The 18,978-nt window shown below is 56.8% G+C and overlaps 1 protein-coding gene across 2 annotated transcripts; it reads right to left on the reverse strand.

Annotated features, from left to right (window-relative positions):
• Positions 1 to 506: 506 nt before the first annotated feature.
• Positions 507 to 16,647, reverse strand: ANXA6 (annexin A6). 2 transcript variants are annotated; one of them, XM_066329196.1, is made up of 26 exons: positions 16,531 to 16,647; positions 14,134 to 14,194; positions 11,452 to 11,536; positions 11,127 to 11,221; positions 10,855 to 10,968; positions 10,681 to 10,771; positions 10,488 to 10,567; positions 10,355 to 10,411; positions 10,112 to 10,205; positions 9,934 to 10,029; positions 9,622 to 9,680; positions 9,222 to 9,344; positions 8,964 to 9,022; positions 8,459 to 8,534; positions 7,481 to 7,562; positions 7,172 to 7,266; positions 6,614 to 6,727; positions 6,149 to 6,239; positions 5,627 to 5,706; positions 5,376 to 5,429; positions 3,629 to 3,646; positions 2,707 to 2,803; positions 2,318 to 2,413; positions 1,999 to 2,057; positions 1,170 to 1,292; positions 507 to 865 (listed from the first exon to the last, which is right to left on the reverse strand). In XM_066329196.1, the coding sequence occupies exons 2-26, from the start codon at positions 14,149 to 14,151 to the stop codon at positions 806 to 808; spliced, it is 2,016 nt and encodes a 671-aa protein (XP_066185293.1). In that variant the 5' UTR covers positions 14,152 to 14,194; positions 16,531 to 16,647; the 3' UTR covers positions 507 to 805. The 2 variants fall into 2 exon arrangements, with proteins under 2 accessions (XP_066185293.1, XP_066185294.1); XM_066329197.1 differs by lacking the exon at positions 3,629 to 3,646.
• Positions 16,648 to 18,978: the final 2,331 nt, after the last annotated feature.

Below are 18,978 nucleotides of genomic sequence, written 5' to 3' on the forward strand. Positions count from 1 at the left end.
ACTTTTTGTTCTGGCTTGGAAACAATTGAAAGTGTTGGAATTTCCCGCTTTTGGAAATTCCAGTTCTTTTCTCCTGAGTGTTGGGGGAAGTGCAGACAAACTGTTTGGGGGTGTAGCCTCTATGGCATGTGCCTTTCGACTGCTTCTTCAGCAGCTTGAAAGCACAGGAAACCGCGTGCGAGGACGGGTGGATGCCATCAAGTCTGATTTGTATCTCTGGTTTATGAAAGCATCATCCACACAACGGCATGAACCCTGCCGGGGATTTTCGGAGGCATGAAGTGAAGCCCTTGGTGAAGTCCCTGCACTGCTGCCAGCCCTACATGCATTTTCAGCCCCTTTCTCAGCAGAAGCGTTGCTCGGAGAGGTTTTGTGGTGTCTTCAGGGCCCTCCCTGGAGCTGGGGCTGGGCTCTTACCCGAGTTTGCCTACGGGAGCAAGGAGACACCAAGGCTTCTCAGTCCCACCCAAACCTGCCCCAGTAAATCAACTGCTCTTGCCCCAGGGTCAGCAACAGTGAGGTTTTATTTATCAGATTTAAAATTGTCTTTTCCATCTGGGTAAATTCCTTGGTTTAGTGGCATGTTCGGGTATGAATTATTTTGCTTCAAGACAGACAATCTCCCTACCCAGACCCCTCTGCTCCCCTCCCCGAGACTCCCCTGCTTGCAATGTGGTGCTGCTTTCCAGCGCAAAGTGAGTTGTTCTCTGGAGGGGACTGAGCGTCCCCTGAAGCTCCCGAAGCTGCGGTGACATCAAGGCAGTGGGTGTGTGCTGGCTCAGACACAAAGGGCCCCAGCTGCCACCTAGTCCTCCCCGCCACACAGGGCCAGCAGAGCCTTGCGGTAGTCGCCAGAGGTGTCCTTCTGCAAGAGGGAGAGAGCCATGTCAGAGAACCAGCCGTGGGGAAGCCTGGTTCAACGTGCTGGGCACAGAGAAGGCACAGCTCCATGTCCTGGACACGCTGCAGTTATCCCTGCAGCAGTGGAAGATGCCAGCACATCCTCTACAGCCAGGCCAGCCAACACTGGGGCTGCTGCAGGCAGGTTCCCCCTCCCCAAGTGATGCTCAGCCCTTGTGCTGCTCATGGCTCAGGTCCCCTCAGGGCTCAGGGCCAGGACTCAGCCAGACTAGGTGATGAGCCAGGAAGGGAAGTCCCTATCCCCTCACCTCAATCATGTGGTGCAGCGATTTGTCAAACAGGTCTATGAACTCGCCCCGGATGTTGAATAAGTCAATCTCGCTCCGAGAAATCATGATCCGAGTCAGGGTCCTCTCATCTGTGCCAGCACCCTGCAAGGGGGAGTTTGAACAAAAAGCCCTGCAGGGACTGGGGCTCACAGATGCTCCTGGCATCTCCAGCACAGTCCAAGCTGGGCACCAGGCCCTCAGGAGAGCCACAAAAATGAGGCTGGAACACCTCTTCTGTGAGGAATGGCTGAGGGAACTGGGGTTGTTCAGCCTGAAGAAGAGAATGCTCTGGAGAGACCTTACTGCAGACTTTTAATACTTAAAAGGGGCTTTAGAAAGATGGGGACAAACTTTTTAGCAGGGTCTGTAGTGATAGGACAAGGGGTGATAGTTTCAAGAGAAAATGCAGACTAGTTACAAGGAAGAAATTTTTTATGATGCGAGTGGTAAAACTGGCACAAGTTGCCCAGAAAGGTGGTGGATCTCCCCTCTGTGGAAGCATTCACGGCCAGGTTGGATGGGGCCTTAAGCAGTCTTGAAGACTTACTGCAGGGAATTGGACTACATGACTTTAAAAGTCCCTTCCACTCTAACTGTTGTATGATCTCTTCTTGGACATATGCTGGACTTGCTGCCAGCAGGACATCAGCCTGACACATCTGATAACCCCAGGTCTTGGTTTGAGCTCTCTACTCCGTAGGGGACAGCCAGAGGACAAAGCCCATCCCTTTCAGGGAATTAAAGCAGTCCCAAAGCATCCCAGCACAGCCTTCTCCCATAGCCCAGCCCCAGGAGGGTCTGTCCTCACCTTCATGGACTTGTAGAGCTTGTCAGCAAAGAAAGCTGGCTTGTTCTTCACACTCCGCACTGCAACACACAGAGGGGACAGAAAGTCGGTTTGTGGCACCCAGGGGACACATCACAGCAAGGAGCTGTGGCACCACTGTCTCAGCCATGAGCCCTCCTTGGTACAAGGCACTCTCTAGGGACTCTGTAAGTGCCCCAATGCCCCACTGGGAGTCTCCATGGCCCAAGAGCGGCAGGAATCTGCTGTCACACTGCCTTGGCAGTGACAGCTAAAGGGGCTGCCTGCCCTGCAGAGAGCCCTGTCCAGAGGGAACACTGACCGATGGCCACGAAGGCGTCCCTCACATCTCCCGACATCCGCTTCTTGATGGCGTGCTCCACGTCGTGGTTGGTCATTTTGATGAACTCCTGGAACACTGGAGATGGGAGAGAGGAAAGGGTCACTGCTGAGCTGTTCCATCCCAGCCCTGGGCACCCAGGAGACTCGAGCCTCAGCTGTGGAGACTTCTGGACCAGGTGGGACCAGAGCAGGCTTGGGTGACTTCAACAAGCCACCTCAAATGCCAGGCCATACCATCTCTTCCCACTGCCTCATCCCCAGCACAGCCGGGGAGCCAGGGCTCAACCTGAGCCTTGAGGGGGCCCCCATCTCCCATCCAGCCCAAATCCATGCACTTGTGTTGCAGCTGATGGAGAAATGTGATCCTACCTCTGCGGAGGTGGGGGTAGCTGCGGGTGCAGAGGATGCTGAGGAATCGGGTCTCCAGGGAGTCGCTGGAGTCATTGCTGGAGACATCAGCAAGTTTCTGGGGAAGAACGAAGAGTGAAGGAGGAGAGAGAGATGGACTTAGCACAGAGGGACACAGGTGTCAAACAGCTCTTCCTGGAACAGCCAGTCCTGACTGGGAACCCTTTTGTAAAGACCGTCGCCTTTTATGAGCAGGAAATAGCTGGAGATTTTTTTCCACCTATAAAAGGCATTTCCTTTGCACAGATGTGAAGCTGCACACTCACAGATTATCTTGGAGAAAAGATGCTTTCCAGTTTTTATGGAAAAAGCTCTGCAATGCTCATGGTTAAGACTTTTTTTTGTCCTTTGTGGAGGATGTTTCAGGGGTGACCAACACCACCTGGAGAGGAAATTCAGGGCTGCCAGACACAGAAGCCACTCTGGGCCACAAGTAGTGCTGCCTGTGAATGAAACAGCTGCCATTCCTCTGTGGGCATCAGTGGGAGGCTGTGCTCATCTCATCTATTAGGCAGGAGAAAGCACCCCTTCCCCAATTCTCACTTTTGGGGAGCCAGGAAAGCCAGCCCTGAGTCCCACACTGCCTGGAACACGGGTCCCACATGCAGGCAGTGGGCAGGCTTGGTGCCCAAGGGCAAGGCAGGTGGCTTTCTCCCTCTCCTGCCCCATGCTGCAGGGAAATGCCCTCATTGCAGGTCCTGTCTGTCCCCTTGTTCCCCATCCTGATGCAAGGACACCAAAGTCCCAAGTCAGTGAGCACAGCACGTGTGGTCAGAAAGGCCTGGCTTATGGGGCTGCAATTCCCAGCCCCAGCCCTGCACCCCAGGACTTCAGCATCCCTTCAGACAAGCAGAGGGTAAGGGATGAAAGGGCAGGCACTCACCAGGGTCTCAGCAACAACCTGGTGGAGAGAGAGAGACAGGAAGACAACAGGGTCAGAAGGTGCTGCTCAACCGTTATCCTTCCCTGACAAAGCAAGGGAAGTCTAGCAAAATCCCTTAAAACTACCTGTCCTCAGGTCCTCTGCTTCCCCATGAGCAGGACCTGTGTCCTGCTCCAGTTTGGCCTCTATACCAGTACCTCGGGAGGGTGGTCTTTGGTCAAACAAAGTCCCTAGCCCTGGAGCTAGTCCTGGGCGCCAGCCTGTTGCTCTTCTTGGAGCATCCTTGCCTGGCTCTAGGCTGGCTCCCACCAGCCTGCCCACCTCTGCCAGTGGGACGAGGGGAAGGGCAGCTTTGCTGATAAAACACGGTGTGGTGCCAGGTCAGGTGCCACCTGGCTGGCTCATCCTTGTGCATGTCATGCCTGGCTCTCTCTGTGCAGCAGGGTCAGGTGAGCAGCAGCACATGCAGCAAGGGTGCAGGCAGTGAATAGGCAAAGATGCCTTAGGATTTTAGCTTTTATGTTTTCCGTATATTTGTAATCCAGCAATTCTTTAGTGTATAACTCTAAACTCCATACAGAGTGTTATCTGCTGCTTTCCCATTTTAGTCAGACAAAACAATTCCTCTCTAGGCCTGGGAATCAAGGACACTGCACTGTCTCAGGCCCTGAGAAATGTAAACAGAAGTGAGTTCGGGGGGAGAGCAAATCTGGGGTAAATTGCTTCATTACCTGAAACTGTAATTGGAAGAGTGACCCCCAATATGCAAATGGACCAAACTTATAAAAGTATGAAAACCCGTGACCCATTGTCCATTTTTGAGTGTAGCCCTGGGGGCTATGTGTGCCTTAAATGTACCTGAAGGCCCTTCAATAACTATACCCGCTTTTTATTATCTTAATTTTGTCTAGCTTCTGTTTTCAGATAGTCCCGAAAAGGCATCAGCAGAAGTACAGGCAGAGTGTGGCAGGGTGCAGGCAGTGTCTGGGCAGAGGTACAGGCAGAGAGTGTGGCAGGGTGCAGGCAGTGCAGGGACAGGGACACAGGCAGCACAGCATCCACTCCCTCTGCTGGCGGCAGCCCTGCTGGGAATGCCGTGGTGCTCTCCCATGCGTTGGACCCCCCAGTGCTGGCACAGGACAGCCAAGCAAGAGCTCGGGTTTGACCCTGCACAGATCTTCCCACCCCTGATAGAAAAGACGGAGCAAAGGTCAGAAATACAGGCCGTGGGTCACAGGTCTCCTGGGACCAGGAACTGAGCCCCCATGCCCCACTGCACTGCTTCTAGCTGCTCAGCCTTCCTTTAGTAGTGTCTCACCACAGCCCAGAAGAGGTTTGGAGCACCCCAGTGTGTCAGGGCTGCCCCCTGCACAACACACAGAGGTGGGTGGGTCCTGCAGACCAGCCCAAAGCTGCGTTTGAAGCTCAAGAGCCAAATTTCAGCATCAGTGTGTGCAACTGCACTCCAGAGTGGCAGCTCTTCACAAGAAAGGCTGCAGCCTTCTAGTTGGGAACTCCCTGAGGCTGCTCTCCCTGTGCACAGAGCAGCAGAGCCAAGGGCTTCAGGAATCAGGCATGGGAGCTTTACTTCCAAGGGTGTCATTTCACCTGGCATCTCCCCCTGCAGTTTACAGAGACTCTGGCCCAGTGGCATTTGCTTCCCTGAGAATGTCAATTCAAGACCAGAGCATGTAACATCTTTTTTTTAATGCAAAACCCCTAAGAGCACTGACAATATGGGTCTTACCTTGGCATCTTCGTGTGCCTGTGTGATGTCCTCTGGTCCTTCGTCACGGTTGCCCTGTGGTTGGATACAAAAGTCATGGAAATGGAAAGGGGACATCTCCTGGGAGAGCCCTGAGTGAGGGGGTGGCACACAGAGCCCAGCAGCACTGGCCAGCCAGGCAGTGATGCTGTCTTCTCCAGCCACTGTCACTCCAAACCCCCAGCACTGCTTGTGGCAGGGAGAGGGAAAGACCCAGTGAGAGCTGCCCTTACCAGAGCCAGGGAGACGAGGATCCTCTTGAAATGCCCCGATGTGTCAGAGCTCAGGTCATCTTCCAGGCTCTTTTGGTAGGCTGTGGAGAAGGGATGGCTGAGTCCTGCAGTTCAGCTTCCCACCCACCCACCAGTGCCTGTTGTGCCCGTGGTGCCCATGGGAAGCATGGCTGAAGCACATGCCTCCATCTGCTGAGTTCAAACCCAGGGAACAGGGGATCACCCCAGCAGCTCTCATACCCTGAGCATAAGCACAGCCTCTTACTCCAGGTACTTTGGAGGAAATAGGATCATTGTGAAAGAGCTCTCAGGGAAGGAGACATTGGTAGCAGAGCTGGGGCATGTCACCCTGAGATGGAGAGAGGTGAGGACCAATGCTCTGCTGGAGGGACTAACAGACCTTCACAGCACCAAGCCATGGACCCAACTCAGGGACAAAACTTTGCCTGGGCTCTGGAAGGGCCTTGTACTGTGTGATCTGTGCCCAGAACCTGGGTGTTCCACATCCCTCCTGTGCCCTACCTTCCTGATACGCCTGGTTGATAGCCTTGATCTCCTGGTTGTTCCGTGTGGCCATGATTTCGATGAGGACACTCTCATCTGTGCCAGCGCCCTGGAAGAGAGTGGCATGGTGGGTGCTGCAGGTGCCAACACCAGATGGGGACATGATGGCAAAAAGTCTACATCCAGCAAATGGCCCAAAGGGCTGGTAGGAATCAACATGGAAGTGTCCAAGTACACAGCTAGTGGGGTCCCAACTGGTGTGACTGGTAGATAGCAGTGCATGTCACTGGTTTGCCCATACCCTGGCTCTCCTGTGGCTACCAGCTGGCTGAGCATGCTGGGCTTCAAAGAGGCATGCAAGTCTTGAGCGCAAACCAGGTCCTTGCCCTGGTGCTTTCTGATCTTTTCTTCTCCACAGGAGACAAGACCCTGGGGCAGGTGAAGGTATGAGCATTGACAGGCTACCAGCAGTATGACAATTACCTCCACGGCCTTCCTCAGCTGCTTGGCATCGTACTGTGCTGGTGTCAGCATCAGCCCGAGGATCAGCTTGGCCAGGCTGCCAGACAGCTCAGATTTCAGGTCTGCCATCAGGTCCTGCAAAAGTGATTGAGGATTCAGTCCCCAGCTGTGTCTGCAGGGATGGACCAGTTGAGGCAACACAAAAGAAAAAACGGGAGGAGAGCGTAGGGATTGGAAACATCTGTGAAAACCTTTGGGGCAGTTTAAAGTCACATATTTGGGTGGCTCTGGGGAGATTCTGGCTCTGGACTCCTCTGTGTGGAGCTGAGGATGGGGCAAGTGAAGGAGAAAGGACACCCTTGCTTGGGCTGGTGGGGCACCCAGAGTGGGAGGCTGCTGGAGCAAAGGAGCAAAAGCTTTGCTTTGTGACAACTCTGTTTCCCTTGGGGGAGTCATGGCAGGGCATATGGGTGTGCTCCAGCTGCCCACTGCTCCCTGGGCAGGATTCCTTTCAATAAAGTGCTGATCTCCATGTGGGAAGGGGCAGGAGGAAGCAGGGTGGGATGGAGGCTGCAGTACCCTGCCATAATGAGCCTTGTAAGCTTTTAGGATCTGTTGCCTCTGGGCGTTGCTCCTCTTGGTCACCACCTCTATGATGGCCCCTTCATCCGTGCCTGCAATGACAGCAGAGCCACACTGTGTCACCCCAGATCATGGGCACATCACCACCCCCACAAACTGGGCAGGCTGGGAAGGGAGAACTCCCACAGCTCTGTCCCTATTCCCCCTGGGGTTTCCATGCAGCCCTGTGTGGGCCAGGGCAGATTTTCTGCCCCAGGGGCTGTTGAGGAGCAGAAGGAAGGGCCTAAACTCATGGTCCCCACTTACCCAGGCCCTTCATCGCCTTCCTCAGCACCTGTGCATCCCCATCATCGTTGAAGTCTCCTGCAGGCTGCACAGTTCCTCGCAGCTGTGGATGCAGAGAGGGTTTTATGTTCACCCTCGGGATGAGAGGGAGGGAGGAAGGGATGAAGGGATGGAGAGAGGGAGGGATGGAGAGATGGAGAGATAGGAGAAGAGGAAAGGTGCCACCCAGCAAGCTGAGGCCAAAGCATGTTCTGTGTTAGTGCAAGCACCTGGGGATCAGTGAGGATCTCCCCACTGTCACCCCTTCCTTTAAAGGGCAAACCATAACCAGACCAGCAGAGAGAAGGAAGAAGACAGCAACACACAGTCCCTGGAGTCTCAGGTGTCCTGCCCAGTGTTACACCTGCCTGCCCTAGCCTGTAACATCTCAGCCTGGGCTGGCCATGTCACCGAGAGACAGAAGAGGAGTCGCTGAAAGAGAGCCCACTCCTGCCCTACAGTTCAATCCTCCTGTGTCTTTACAGCTCCAAACACATCTCCATCCTCACAGTGTTCATGCAGGGCTCAGGGTGTATTTTCTGCACATCCCAAAGCGCCCTTTTGTGGGAGCTCCAGCTGCATGCAGGTTGCTGTTCCCCATACTACAGCCATGCCCTGGCCAGCTCTGGGCTACCCAGGGGGCAGGAGTTCTTTGGTGGGCACTGGAGCCAGGGCTGCATGTGATGCATTGCAGAGACATGCAGGACTCGCTGCCCCAAGGGAGGAAGGCCTCAGAGAGAGGAGGGGGTTAGTGGAGCCCACGGGGGGCGGCCAGCCCTGCCATGGTTACATCCTGCGACCCTCGTACCCCCAAACCGGAGAACGGCATCGAGAGAAGCCAGGGAGCGAGAGTCAGAGCAGAGGTGTGGGGCTGGCTGTGCCCCATGGCAGAGAGGAGCAGCCAGGGGTCCCAAGCTGGCAGGCAGCACAGAGGGGTGCAGGGGGGCTGGGGGTGCTGACCTCTACTTTGACCGCACTAAGCTCCCACATCCGATAGGCCACCTGCGCCGCCTCGGGGAAGAACTCACCTGCAGCGCTGCAACGGGAGGGCAAGGACAGGGGACAGTGAGCCATGGGGGCCCTGCACCTGCCAGCAGCCACCCCTCACCCTGTCTTGCTCCTCCACCAGGGGCATTTTGTATCCACTGGGCACAGGGGCAGGAACCAGGTGCTTGCTGTGGGGCTGGATGGGTGGGAATGGGAGGGAATGTGTGGTGAATCCCAACCTCCCCCACCACAGCATCCTCCCTCCAGGGGTTTGGCCTTGCCCTGCAGGGCTCCCATGTGCCAAGAAGGGACCATGACATTGTGGCTGGCCATGCAGAGGGGCCACAGGGCCCCCTGAACCAAACCACAGTCACTGTGGGTGCTGCTGGTCCAGGTGCTCCACCAGGCTCTGACCCAGCAGTTGTATCCAGCACCAAGGGGATGGAGAGGGACAAAGGGGGGTGACAGGTGGTCTTACTCATCATCCCCTCCACACAGCTTCAGCAGAGCCTTCTTGTACTCCCCAGACGTGTCCTCCTGGAAAGGCAGATGGAGACAGAGAACCATGCAGTAGGTGGTCAAGGCAGTGCCATGGGATGGGCTCATGGAGAGGGGTCTCCCTGAACCCTGTCCTCAGAGATGGACACCCAGCACAGCCCTCCCAGGGGCACTGGCATCATGAAGGAGGCAGCACCAGCAGCTGCTCAGAGGGTGAGTGGGGACGCCCAGCAGTTACCTTTATCATGTTGTAGAGAGATTTCTCATACTTGGTCCTGAACACCTCCCGGATGTCCAGCATGTCGATCTCGCTGCGGGACACCATGATGCGGATCAGCGTGTTGTCTCTTGTGCCCAGACCCTGCAATGGAGCAACCCCCAATCAAGCCTGGGATGGCCAAGCAGCTCTGCTCAGCCCCATCACATGTGGGACCCTTTATTTGATTTCTACCCAGCCCTGGATCTGAAGGAGTAACTCCTTTGGAGGGCAGGGCAGAGACCCCAGGTCACACAAGTCCTGCCTTCATGGAGCTGTGTCACCCTGCCCTCCAGCAGCACCCCATGGCAAGGGGACCCCTCCTCTGGCCAGATCCCTGAAACACTAGGGGGAACCTGTAGAGAAGGGGGAATCCACTCACCTTCATGGCCTTGTACAGCCTTTCAGCAAAATACTCTGCTGTGCTTCTGATGCATTTCACTGCAGGGAAATTGAGGTGTGGTGAGGGATGCCAGCACCCAGCTTCACCTGCGCCCCCACTGCCCCAACCTCTGAGCACCCACAGCCCACAGGAATGACATCCAGCATCTCTACCCGTCCTGAAGGAGCCTCCCTGAGCTCCCTGATACCAGGTACAGCCATAGCCCTGACCCTGCTGGCCCTGCAGAGCCCTCTCAGTCCAGGAAGGGCAGTGGTGTGTTTTTTGCAGGATCCCCATGTGGGGCTGGCTTACCCACAGCCAACATCAGCTTCTCAAAATCACCAGAGAGCTCTCCCCGGATGCTCCTCTCAATGGGCTTCCCAGCAATTTTCAGATATTCATCAAAGACTGTGGGATGAGAGCAAGGAGATGCCTGGAGAAGCTGCCAAGATACATCCAGGCCCACCCTGAGCTCACAGGTGATGCTCACCCAGGCGGAGATGCTGCCTGCTCCTCCGGCCAAGGATGTAGATGAACTGGGCCTCATCTGTGCCCCATTTCAGCTCCCCAGCTTCCAGCAGGTCCTTGTGGGATGGAGAAGGTGGCTCAGTCTGACTCAGGGTGCTGCCCTTGGCACCAACCCACCTTTTGCAGCCTAAATTCAGATGTCCCAGTGCCACCAGCCCCATCCCTGCCCAGATACCACCTATCACAGTGACCCATCAAGCCTCACCTTGGCATCCTGCTCCACCAAGTCCTCACTCACCACATCGTCCTCTTCCCTGGCACCCTGTGGGAAAGAGATGAGCTCAGCCCTGCAGGGCACAGGCACCCACCACCTACAGATGCTGGACAGATGGACATACCTGAAGCAAAACAACGAGCATCTTCTTGAAATGGCCTGATGTGTCTCCAACGATGTCAGCTTCCAGGTCTCTTCCATAGGCTGGTGGAAGAGGAAGGGAGGAGGTCAGGCCTGGAGAGCTGGGTCCCTTCACTTCTGCCCCTTCTGTGGCCCAAGGGGACACAGGGCAGCCCCTGCCCTTTCTCAGCCCTCACCATCTTTGTAAGCAGCCACCAGGTCATGGATCTCCTTGTTGGTGCGGGAGGCGAGGATCTCGATGAGACATTTCTCATCTGTGCCGACACCCTGTGGGCAAAGACACAGCCCCATGAGCTGTGGGGCTGGCTGGGGTGTCCTCAGAGGGGCCCTGGGGGGTGCCCACCCCCTACCGAGATGGCATCTTTGATCTCTTTGGCATCTCCATAAGGTGGGGGCCGCATCAGGCTCACGATCAGCCGCTCAAACTTCCCCGTCAGCTCGTACTTCAGGTCTGCAATGAGGTCCTGGTGGAGGGGGAGAAAGGGGCTGGGGGATCCTTTGCTCCACAGCACCTCCAAGTGGGTCCAGGGCATGGTGGGTCCCTGCATGGGCTGGGTGGTGGCAGCCACAGCCACTTGTGTTTGCAGTGGGGACATGGGCCAGGGAGTGCTCCTGGCTTTACCTTCCCATAGAGGGACTTGTAGGCTTGGCAGATCTCCACCCGCTGCTTGTTGCTTCTGGATGTGATGAGGTCGAGGATGGCCTCCTTGTCACTGCCTGTGGGGACAGCCAGGAGTCACCACAGCCACTCTGCTGTGCCCAGAGCTGCTCTGGAGCTGGGGCTGGGAGGAAAGGAAACTCCAGGAGAGCTTTAACACACTGCTAAAGCAGTCAGTCAGCTGAGAGAGGGAGTGCTGCAGGACACCTTCTCCAGCCATGCAAGGGTCGACCAAAGGAACAGGGGACACCAAAGGTAGCCCAGAATCAGTCTGGAGGAGCATCCATACCAAATCCTTTCATGGCATTGTACAAGGCCTCTGCATCCTGGTTGGCGTCAAAGCCCTGGAAATCCTTCACTGAGCCCCTGTAGACCTACGGGAAAGGAGGGGAGAAGGTACAAGAGGAAGGAGCAGCTCCAGTGGGGGAAGGAGAAGTTGAAACTGAACAGGATTGAGGTGAGATCTGCTGTGGCTCAGGTTGTCCAAGGCAAAGCTCAACCTCAGACATAAACAGTTGTTTCCTCTGCAGTTTGCCTCCTTTCCTGTTTGCTGTCCCTATGGAGGGAATTAATTTTCCACTGCTTGTTGCATGCAAGGAACCACTCTGGATGCTGAGGATGCCCAGGCTCTGCATGGCCTTCAGGCAAGGAAACAAATTTACAGGCACAAATGGGCTGCTAAGTGGAAAACACTGAGAAGCTCCAGAGCTGCCAACAGTTTGTCCTGCTCCAGCATGCGCTCCCATGGGGCCCAGGCTGATCCAAGGGGTTGGAGCAGAGACCCTGGGTATTGGGAAAGGCTTTCCTGAGAGCCTGAGAAATCCTGGAGGTTGATACAATCCACTTCTATCTGCTCTTCTGCCACTTCCAGACTGCACAGAAGGGAGCCCAGGAAGACACCTCCAGAGACATCAGGAAAAAGGTGGGACCAAAATCCCTCTTTCCAGGTCAGCTCAGCTTTGCCCAGGGAAATTTACCCCATGGGAGCCTGGAGCTGGACTCTGAATGAAATCAGCACCACCCTGGGTGGAAGCAGATGTGAAACCATCCTGGCTCCACATAAGGAACCGGGATACATCCCCACCAGAGGCACAGAGTGGGAAGAACTGAGCAGCAGCATTTCCTTAGCAATCTTGCCGAGAAACGGGAGGGCTGGGAGCTGAACTGGGGCTGTCAGCTGTGTCAGCACCCTGGGAAAATGAGCATCTCCCCTTGGCTCTGCTTGTACCACGTGCCAGCTGGGTATGTGCACCTCCCTGGGCTCATCTGCTCAGGATCTGCTGCATGGCTTCTTTAAGATCCTCAGGAGCTGTACAAAGGCCCAGGCCTGCTGCCAGCATGGACATCTAAAGCCAGCATATCCTCGGAGAAGATGGGCATTCATGTCTCTGACCCAGGAAATGCCTCCAGGAATGAGCCCAAGGAGATGGACTCAGGGCAGCTCCACACCCACCACTCTCCTGGGTCCATCCCAATGCCACGGCACAACAGCTCTGCTGCACATCTCACCCAGCACCTTCAGAAACAAACCAGCCTCTCTCCTCCTATTTTCCAGAGATTAACTGGGCACATCCCACAGGCCCTCTTGGGAGGAGCTGCTGACATTGGTGTCCCATGTGGCAGGGACCAAGAGGAGATGCTGCCCTTCCAGGGAACCAGGCGGGCACAGGACAGATCGTATTGCAGGTGATTCATCTGGAGAGCTGGATTTAGCCCCACTTCCCGGCAGCTCCCAGACCCTCCTGGCTTGGAACAAGCTGCTCCCACACACATGCCTTGCAGAGATGGAAATAAATTGCAAGGCAAAGGAGGTGCCTGGAGGCAGCAGGAGTGAACAAGAGTGGCTGGAGGGCATTGGGAAGTCAAGACGTTGGCTGTGGTTAAATGGAGAGGAAGAGCAGGGTTGTGTTCCTGTCTGCTGAGCCATTAAAGCATGAGCTGCCTGCATTGCTGGGGTAAGGGAAACTGAGGCAGGAGCTCAGTGTTCTGCATCACCCCACACTCCCTGCATTCACCATGGGAATGAACCACAGGCAAGTGCAGGAACATCAGTTAGGATGGAAACAACATCCTGCCCACCGCATACTCTTCATATCCCCATCCCACTTTCCATCCTGTTTCAGCTGCCGGGGGCCTCCCGCCTCCCCTCCTCCAGCCTCTGAGTCATCCTGGCCTGTCCGGGACCTCCCAGCTAAAAATAAGCCACACTGGGGCCAGGAGGGTAGAAGCAAAATTCCCAGCATGGCTTCGCTCTCTTCCACCCCATGGCTGCTTGGGGTCCTGGACTCACTCACAGTGCTCACCTGCACTGTGCCTCAGTTTCCCCACTTCGAGCAAACACTGCCTTAGCTGGGCAGGAAGCTTTGGGTAGTAAGGCTGGGAGATAATTGCTTGATTTCTCCAGGGAATGGAAAGCAGAGCCGGGCATCAGCAGTGGAGAAGGGAGGCTTTGGGCTGAGACTCCTCCCCTGCCAGCCACAGCTGCCCACTGAGGCAGGATTTTCCACCCACACTGAGATGTTTTCCTGCCTGCAGGGGAGCACCTGCTCACCCAGCTGCCACACTGCGCCAGCCCCAGTCTGGAATGGGAAATAATCCAGGCTAGGGAGATGGGAAAGGCCCAAACAGGGCTGTATGCCTTGCAGCATGCTCAAGCAGGAGTTTTCTCCATCAAATACCCAAATCCCCAGTGCAACATCTCTTCTCCTCCCCTTCCCACGGCCCCGCTTCTCTTCCCTATCCCACTGTGCTCCCAGAAGGATTTTTGCTCCTTGCTGTCCCAGCACTTCCCCCATCTGCATCATATCCAGGCAGCACTGGCTGGAGAAACAGGAATGTAAACAGGCTCTGGGCAGCGTGGAGTCCATACACGTCACCACATCCTTGCTGCTGATGGAGAAACTGCCCCAGCTCTGGAGTCTGCCCTGCTGCAGCCCACGACCCATCCCTGCCGCGTGGAGGTCACCCTTACCTTTCCTTGAGGTGCCATGGCTTCCCAAGCTGGAAATCACTGGAGAGAGGGCAAGGAGGAGCTGTGGAAGAGAACAGAAAGGTCTATGTGAGCCAAGGCCCCTCTCTGCAGGTTGTGTTAGTTAGGGGAGGGTTTGCTCCCTCCAGGGGTGTGGTGCCCATGGGAGAGCAATGCCAGGTGCTGCAGGGTGGAGCAAGGAGAGGGGCTTTGCCAGCCACCCTGTGGTTACTGAGCCTTTGGTATCTGGCACTGAGGGGACCCCACAGGCCAGGGGCAGCACAGAGCCTGCAAGCTTCCTGCCAGACCAAGAGAAACCAGAGGGCAAAAAATGTGCTGAGTGTGTGGAAATGGGCCGAGCATCCTCCGCAGGGCTGGGCCTTCTCACTATGTCCCTCAATGTCTCTTCTGCTCCCCTGCAGCCCCAAGGCCTGGGCCATACCAGCTTTAGCAGCTGCTAGGGACATCTCCTTGTCACACAGTGCTGGGCAGCCCCCACAATACCCCCACAGCTCTTATCTGAGTTTCTGTGCAGCGATCAAGGCCACCATCAGCCTCACACATCCCTGCAGAGCAGGAAACACAGATGGGTTTCCAGGGTAACTTCCAGGTTGTTTTCTAACACCAGCACCATTTATAACTGCAACCCAAAGCGGTTTGGGCTCTCCCCACCCTCCCAGATAAAGTCCCCCAACAGCCATTTGCTCTGAAGAAGCTGGTAGAGGGAGAAAAACAGCTGGAAAATGGAGCCCAGCCATGAATGAACCGCTGAGCGTCAGCTGAGGCCAGCCATGAGGCACAGCCCCGCCTGGCCCGTTCACCCTCCCTCTGAGACACTGAGACACGTTGCAGAAAAAATTCAAAGCAGAGCAGGGCCGCCCTGAGGGATTTCTGACCCCAGAGGAGTTCGGTTTCATGCCATGGAGCGAGCAGGAGAAATCACATGAAGTTCCCTGCCTTAACTGCACATCGCTGCAGGAGCACCCATGCAAGGGGAAGCCCAGACCTGCAAACCATCTGTGGAGCTGGTACCCTGCTTGGGTACAGGAAGCTCTTAGCACCCACAGGCACCCTGGTTGAGGAGAGACAGTTTTGCACAAACCCAGAGCTGCTTTCACCTCCCTTCCCCTTTCCAGCTGGGGAGGCTGTGAGCCTCACCCCCTTCACACGGCTCCTGGCTGGGGGACAGCCCTCACATGCCCCACACGCAGTGGGGCCGCACTGCGGCCAGATGCTGGGTGGCTGCCAAGGGATCCCACCCCCGGCACATGCAGCCTCTTAATGCCACTTTGGAGCCTCTACATGAAGCTGTGTACCCTCCTGGGAGTGGGGAAATCTGAGCGTGGCACAGCCCTTCTCCATCATTCCATGCATGTGGCAGCAGGGCCGAGACCACCCAACTCATTTCGGCCGTAGCTGAGAATCGCCGACCACACCCAGTCCCCGACCTGTCCTTGTAGTGGACAAGGACCCGTCCTTGTCCCCCACTGCTGCTGACACCTCTGCAGAGGCTGGGAAAATCCCCGGACAAAAACACCCCATCCACTGGGCAGCAGTGGCCCAGCATGGGGTACACCTGCCCCCCACTCAACAACGGAGAAATGTGGGTCATGGGGGTCACATGAGAAATCCTAGATGATGTTCGCAGCCTTTGTGGAAGCCCCTGTTTTGCCAGCAATGCTCCCCTCCAGCCTCTTCAAAAGCCTCCCACATGTCTGAGCTCAGGGGCTGCACCCCAGGAACCCCACTGCCATGAGGGGCTCCCCCACCCAGTGCCCTGCCACCCGCTCTCCTCAAGCTAAGGGAGTTTCCCCGGGTTAAAAAACCACCGGCATCCATCCTCCTGGTGGGGCTGGGGACGTCCCCAAAATGCCGGGCCCCACCCTACTGCCAAAAAACCTCCGGGCCTTCAGCAGCGCCGAGCCTCTGGGCTGTCGTGGGGTGCGCTAACCCGTGCAAAACCTGGCGGGTACCGAACCAGGGGGATCCTCACCTTGGATCCCAGCTGGAAAGAAGAAGGATGGGTGTTCCCGCGGCCGCCGCAGCACCAAAGCATGGACTAAGGCGCATCCCGGCCGGGACACACCCAGCGGGGCCCGCAGCCCCGCCAGTGCCCACCTCCAAAAGCGCCCACCGGCAGCGCAGCCCCTGGGGGGCTTGTCAAGAAGGAAAGATTTTTCATTAAAAAAAAAATAAAAGCCCCGCAGGGATTCCCCCTGCAGCCACCCCTTGGAAGGAGAGAGCCTCCTCTTGCACAGCTCACCGCCCAGCCCAGCCAGGGCTTTCCACGACTTTCCTCCCCCCAGGCCATTGCGGAAAGAAGTGCCCGGCCCCGTGCGGCCCCGGCCCGCAGCCCCTTTCCCGCAGCCCCGCGGTGCCCGGCCCGCAGCGGGCACTGACCGGCAGCGCCGAGCCTCTCGGGTGCGCTCACGGGAGCCGCCGCCGCCGCCGCGCCCGGGGTGTTCTTGCGGCCGAGCGCTCGTCCTTGGCGAGCAGCTGTTTGCTCACGGCGAGAAGTCACCGCCCCCGAGTCCCCGCCTGCCACGGCCACATCCCACCCCCGGTGCCGTGCCAGACCTCCGCCGGGTGCCCGCGCTGCGGCGGCGCCCGGTGTCACCCGCGAAATCACCCTGCGCTGCCCGGCTCTGGGGAAGGGGTCGCCTGGAACAGGAGCCTCACTGGTGTTTGTAGGGCACTGTGCCAGCAGCGGTGACATGCACACTGCCAGGCAATACCGGCGATTGCATTTCAGCTACGGAAATGTCGCTTTTTCTGTCCCCCGAGCTGTGGTTTCCTGGTAAACGCCAGGCGCAGGGTACACCACTGGCCTCCCGGTCCTGCCGCCAGCCACCTCCTCCTGCACCACATCACGCCTTCTCTGCTCCTGGCTGGGAAATCTCCATCCCTGGCTCTCTGCACAAGTCGAAGGATGGAAGAATAGCCAGACCTTGATCCCCTAGGACCTGCTTAAGGAGGGAGGTGCTGGCCAAGGCTCTACAGTGAGCACCCATGGGGCAGGACCCGAGCTGCCACGATGAGATTTTCCCCCCAGTCTTCTCTTCGCATGCTGCAGACACGGATGAGATGCAGGCCGGGTCTCTCCAGGATGCTCCTGGCAGGCTGCACCGTTTCCCGCAGTGCCCCAAGGCCCTTTCATTCGCTGCCTCACCCAGGTGTAATCCAGCTCCTTCTTTGCCACCACCCTTTGCACAGAGGCCACAGCAGGGCTGGAGGGGCTGGTGGGGCTTCCCAGGAGCCACAGGCAGTGGTGTCTGACACCAGCTAGAGCAGATAAACCCACAGACCCCTGGAGATGCTGAAGGCTGCTGCTGTGTAACCTTTCCAGCATCCCATCCCGGTGGTACCCACTGGCTTGAGCATCTCTCTGGGGCTTCCAGGCAGCTGAGCTGCTCAGTCCTGCCTGTCCTGGGCAGCACAGGCCCCAAGCTGGGTATGACATACTGGATGGCTGGCATGCAGCCACAGGGCTGTGCTCCCCTGGAGAAGCCTGGCAGGGTGAGACCCTCACGGCCTCCTAGCACTGGCTGCTCCTTCCTGGCCTTTTTTTCCCTCGGGGCAATGTTCCCTTGGGCTGGCATTGGTATCTGGAGACCTCGCTCATGTGAGATGGCGTGGGTGACAAGCACGGCTTTGTTCACCCTGTGCTGCAGTGAGGGACAACAGCCCTGCTCTCCTCCTGGTGCCCCTGGCTGTGCCATGGTGTGCTGAGCCCCCTGCCCCAGAGGTGCTCACAGTGCCCAGCAGCTCACAGGGTCTCTAGATATGGGGCTGCCCCACAGAGCCAGGACAAGGCTGCCTTGTGCTTAGAGTGTACATCTATGCTTTAGATGCTCTGGATTCTTCCTTGCTTTCCTCCTGCATGGCTCCTGCTCCCTCCCTCTGCTCTTTGCAAGATGAAAGCCAGAGGATGGGCTGAGCCACAGCCTGAGAATTTTTTGTCACGAAATACTGTAAGCAGATTCAGCCTGAGTGCTACCTACTAAATAAAATCAAAGTTAGCTCTTCATGCCAAAGCATCTCTTCCAACCTCTCCTCAGAGCCCAGGCTTGATCCTCTTCTCCCAGGATGCTGATGACCAACTAAGTCACCCCATCCCTTCCTCCATGGGCTCTCCTTGCCAGGAGCAGCTGTGCAGAACAGTGGTGCTGGTGCCCGAGGACACTCATGTGCCTTACTGGCCCCAAGGAGCCTCACCTGGGACCCCCATCCACACAGCCCTGTGCCCTCATTTAAGCCCAGCCCCGGACTTAGCCCTGCCCCTGCTTGCACTCTGCTGCTCAGCCCCTGTGAGCTGCACCCCAGGAATGCCCAGATACCAGGGAAGTGCAGACAGCCTCAGGATTTTGTTTCCGGGAGTTACAGCTGGACATACTGATGCAAACATCCCATGGAGCTGGGTCTGTGCTCCTCTGCTTTGCTGCTGCAGTCCATTTAGGGGACCTGTTCACTGCCCTCTGTGCTCCCCAGGGGCAGCTGGGGGCAGTCATAGCTGTAGGTGCATGCACCCCTAAACCCCAACCCAGCCTTGTTACTGCTCCTCTCTGCCTGAATTTCCTCCTAAACCAGCTCCACACAGTGAGATATGGGTCCTAGTGCGAGGAGCAGGGACAGAGGGAAAAGGTTCCCCCTTCCACCTGCCATGGGAGCTCGGAAAAGTGAATTAAACTCCCTCAATAATGTCTCTGAGCCTATTAGCATTGCAGGCTGTGTGTATGATTTGGAAGGCGTTGTGGGAAAAATATTTGTGCATAGATTTCCTATTGTGCAGCCCGGCGTGGTGGTCAGCGGGGGAAGGGCCAGGGTGCTTCCAAAAGGGATTTAAGGGGA

The sequence above is a fragment of the Sylvia atricapilla genome, chromosome 14, assembly GCF_009819655.1.
Source record: "Sylvia atricapilla isolate bSylAtr1 chromosome 14, bSylAtr1.pri, whole genome shotgun sequence".
Taxonomy (NCBI): Eukaryota; Metazoa; Chordata; class Aves; order Passeriformes; family Sylviidae; genus Sylvia; species Sylvia atricapilla.

What these genes read in the sequence shown, in the direction of transcription:
- ANXA6 (XM_066329196.1), bottom strand. An exon ending in TGCTCGTTGTTTTGCTTCAG is followed by an intron (nt 10,412 to 10,487) that starts GTATGTCCATCT and finishes TCTTTCCCACAG; the next exon opens with GGTGCCAGGGAAGAGGACGA. An exon ending in GAAGCTGATGTTGGCTGTGG is followed by an intron (nt 9,681 to 9,933) that starts GTAAGCCAGCCC and finishes ATTTCCCTGCAG; the next exon opens with TGAAATGCATCAGAAGCACA.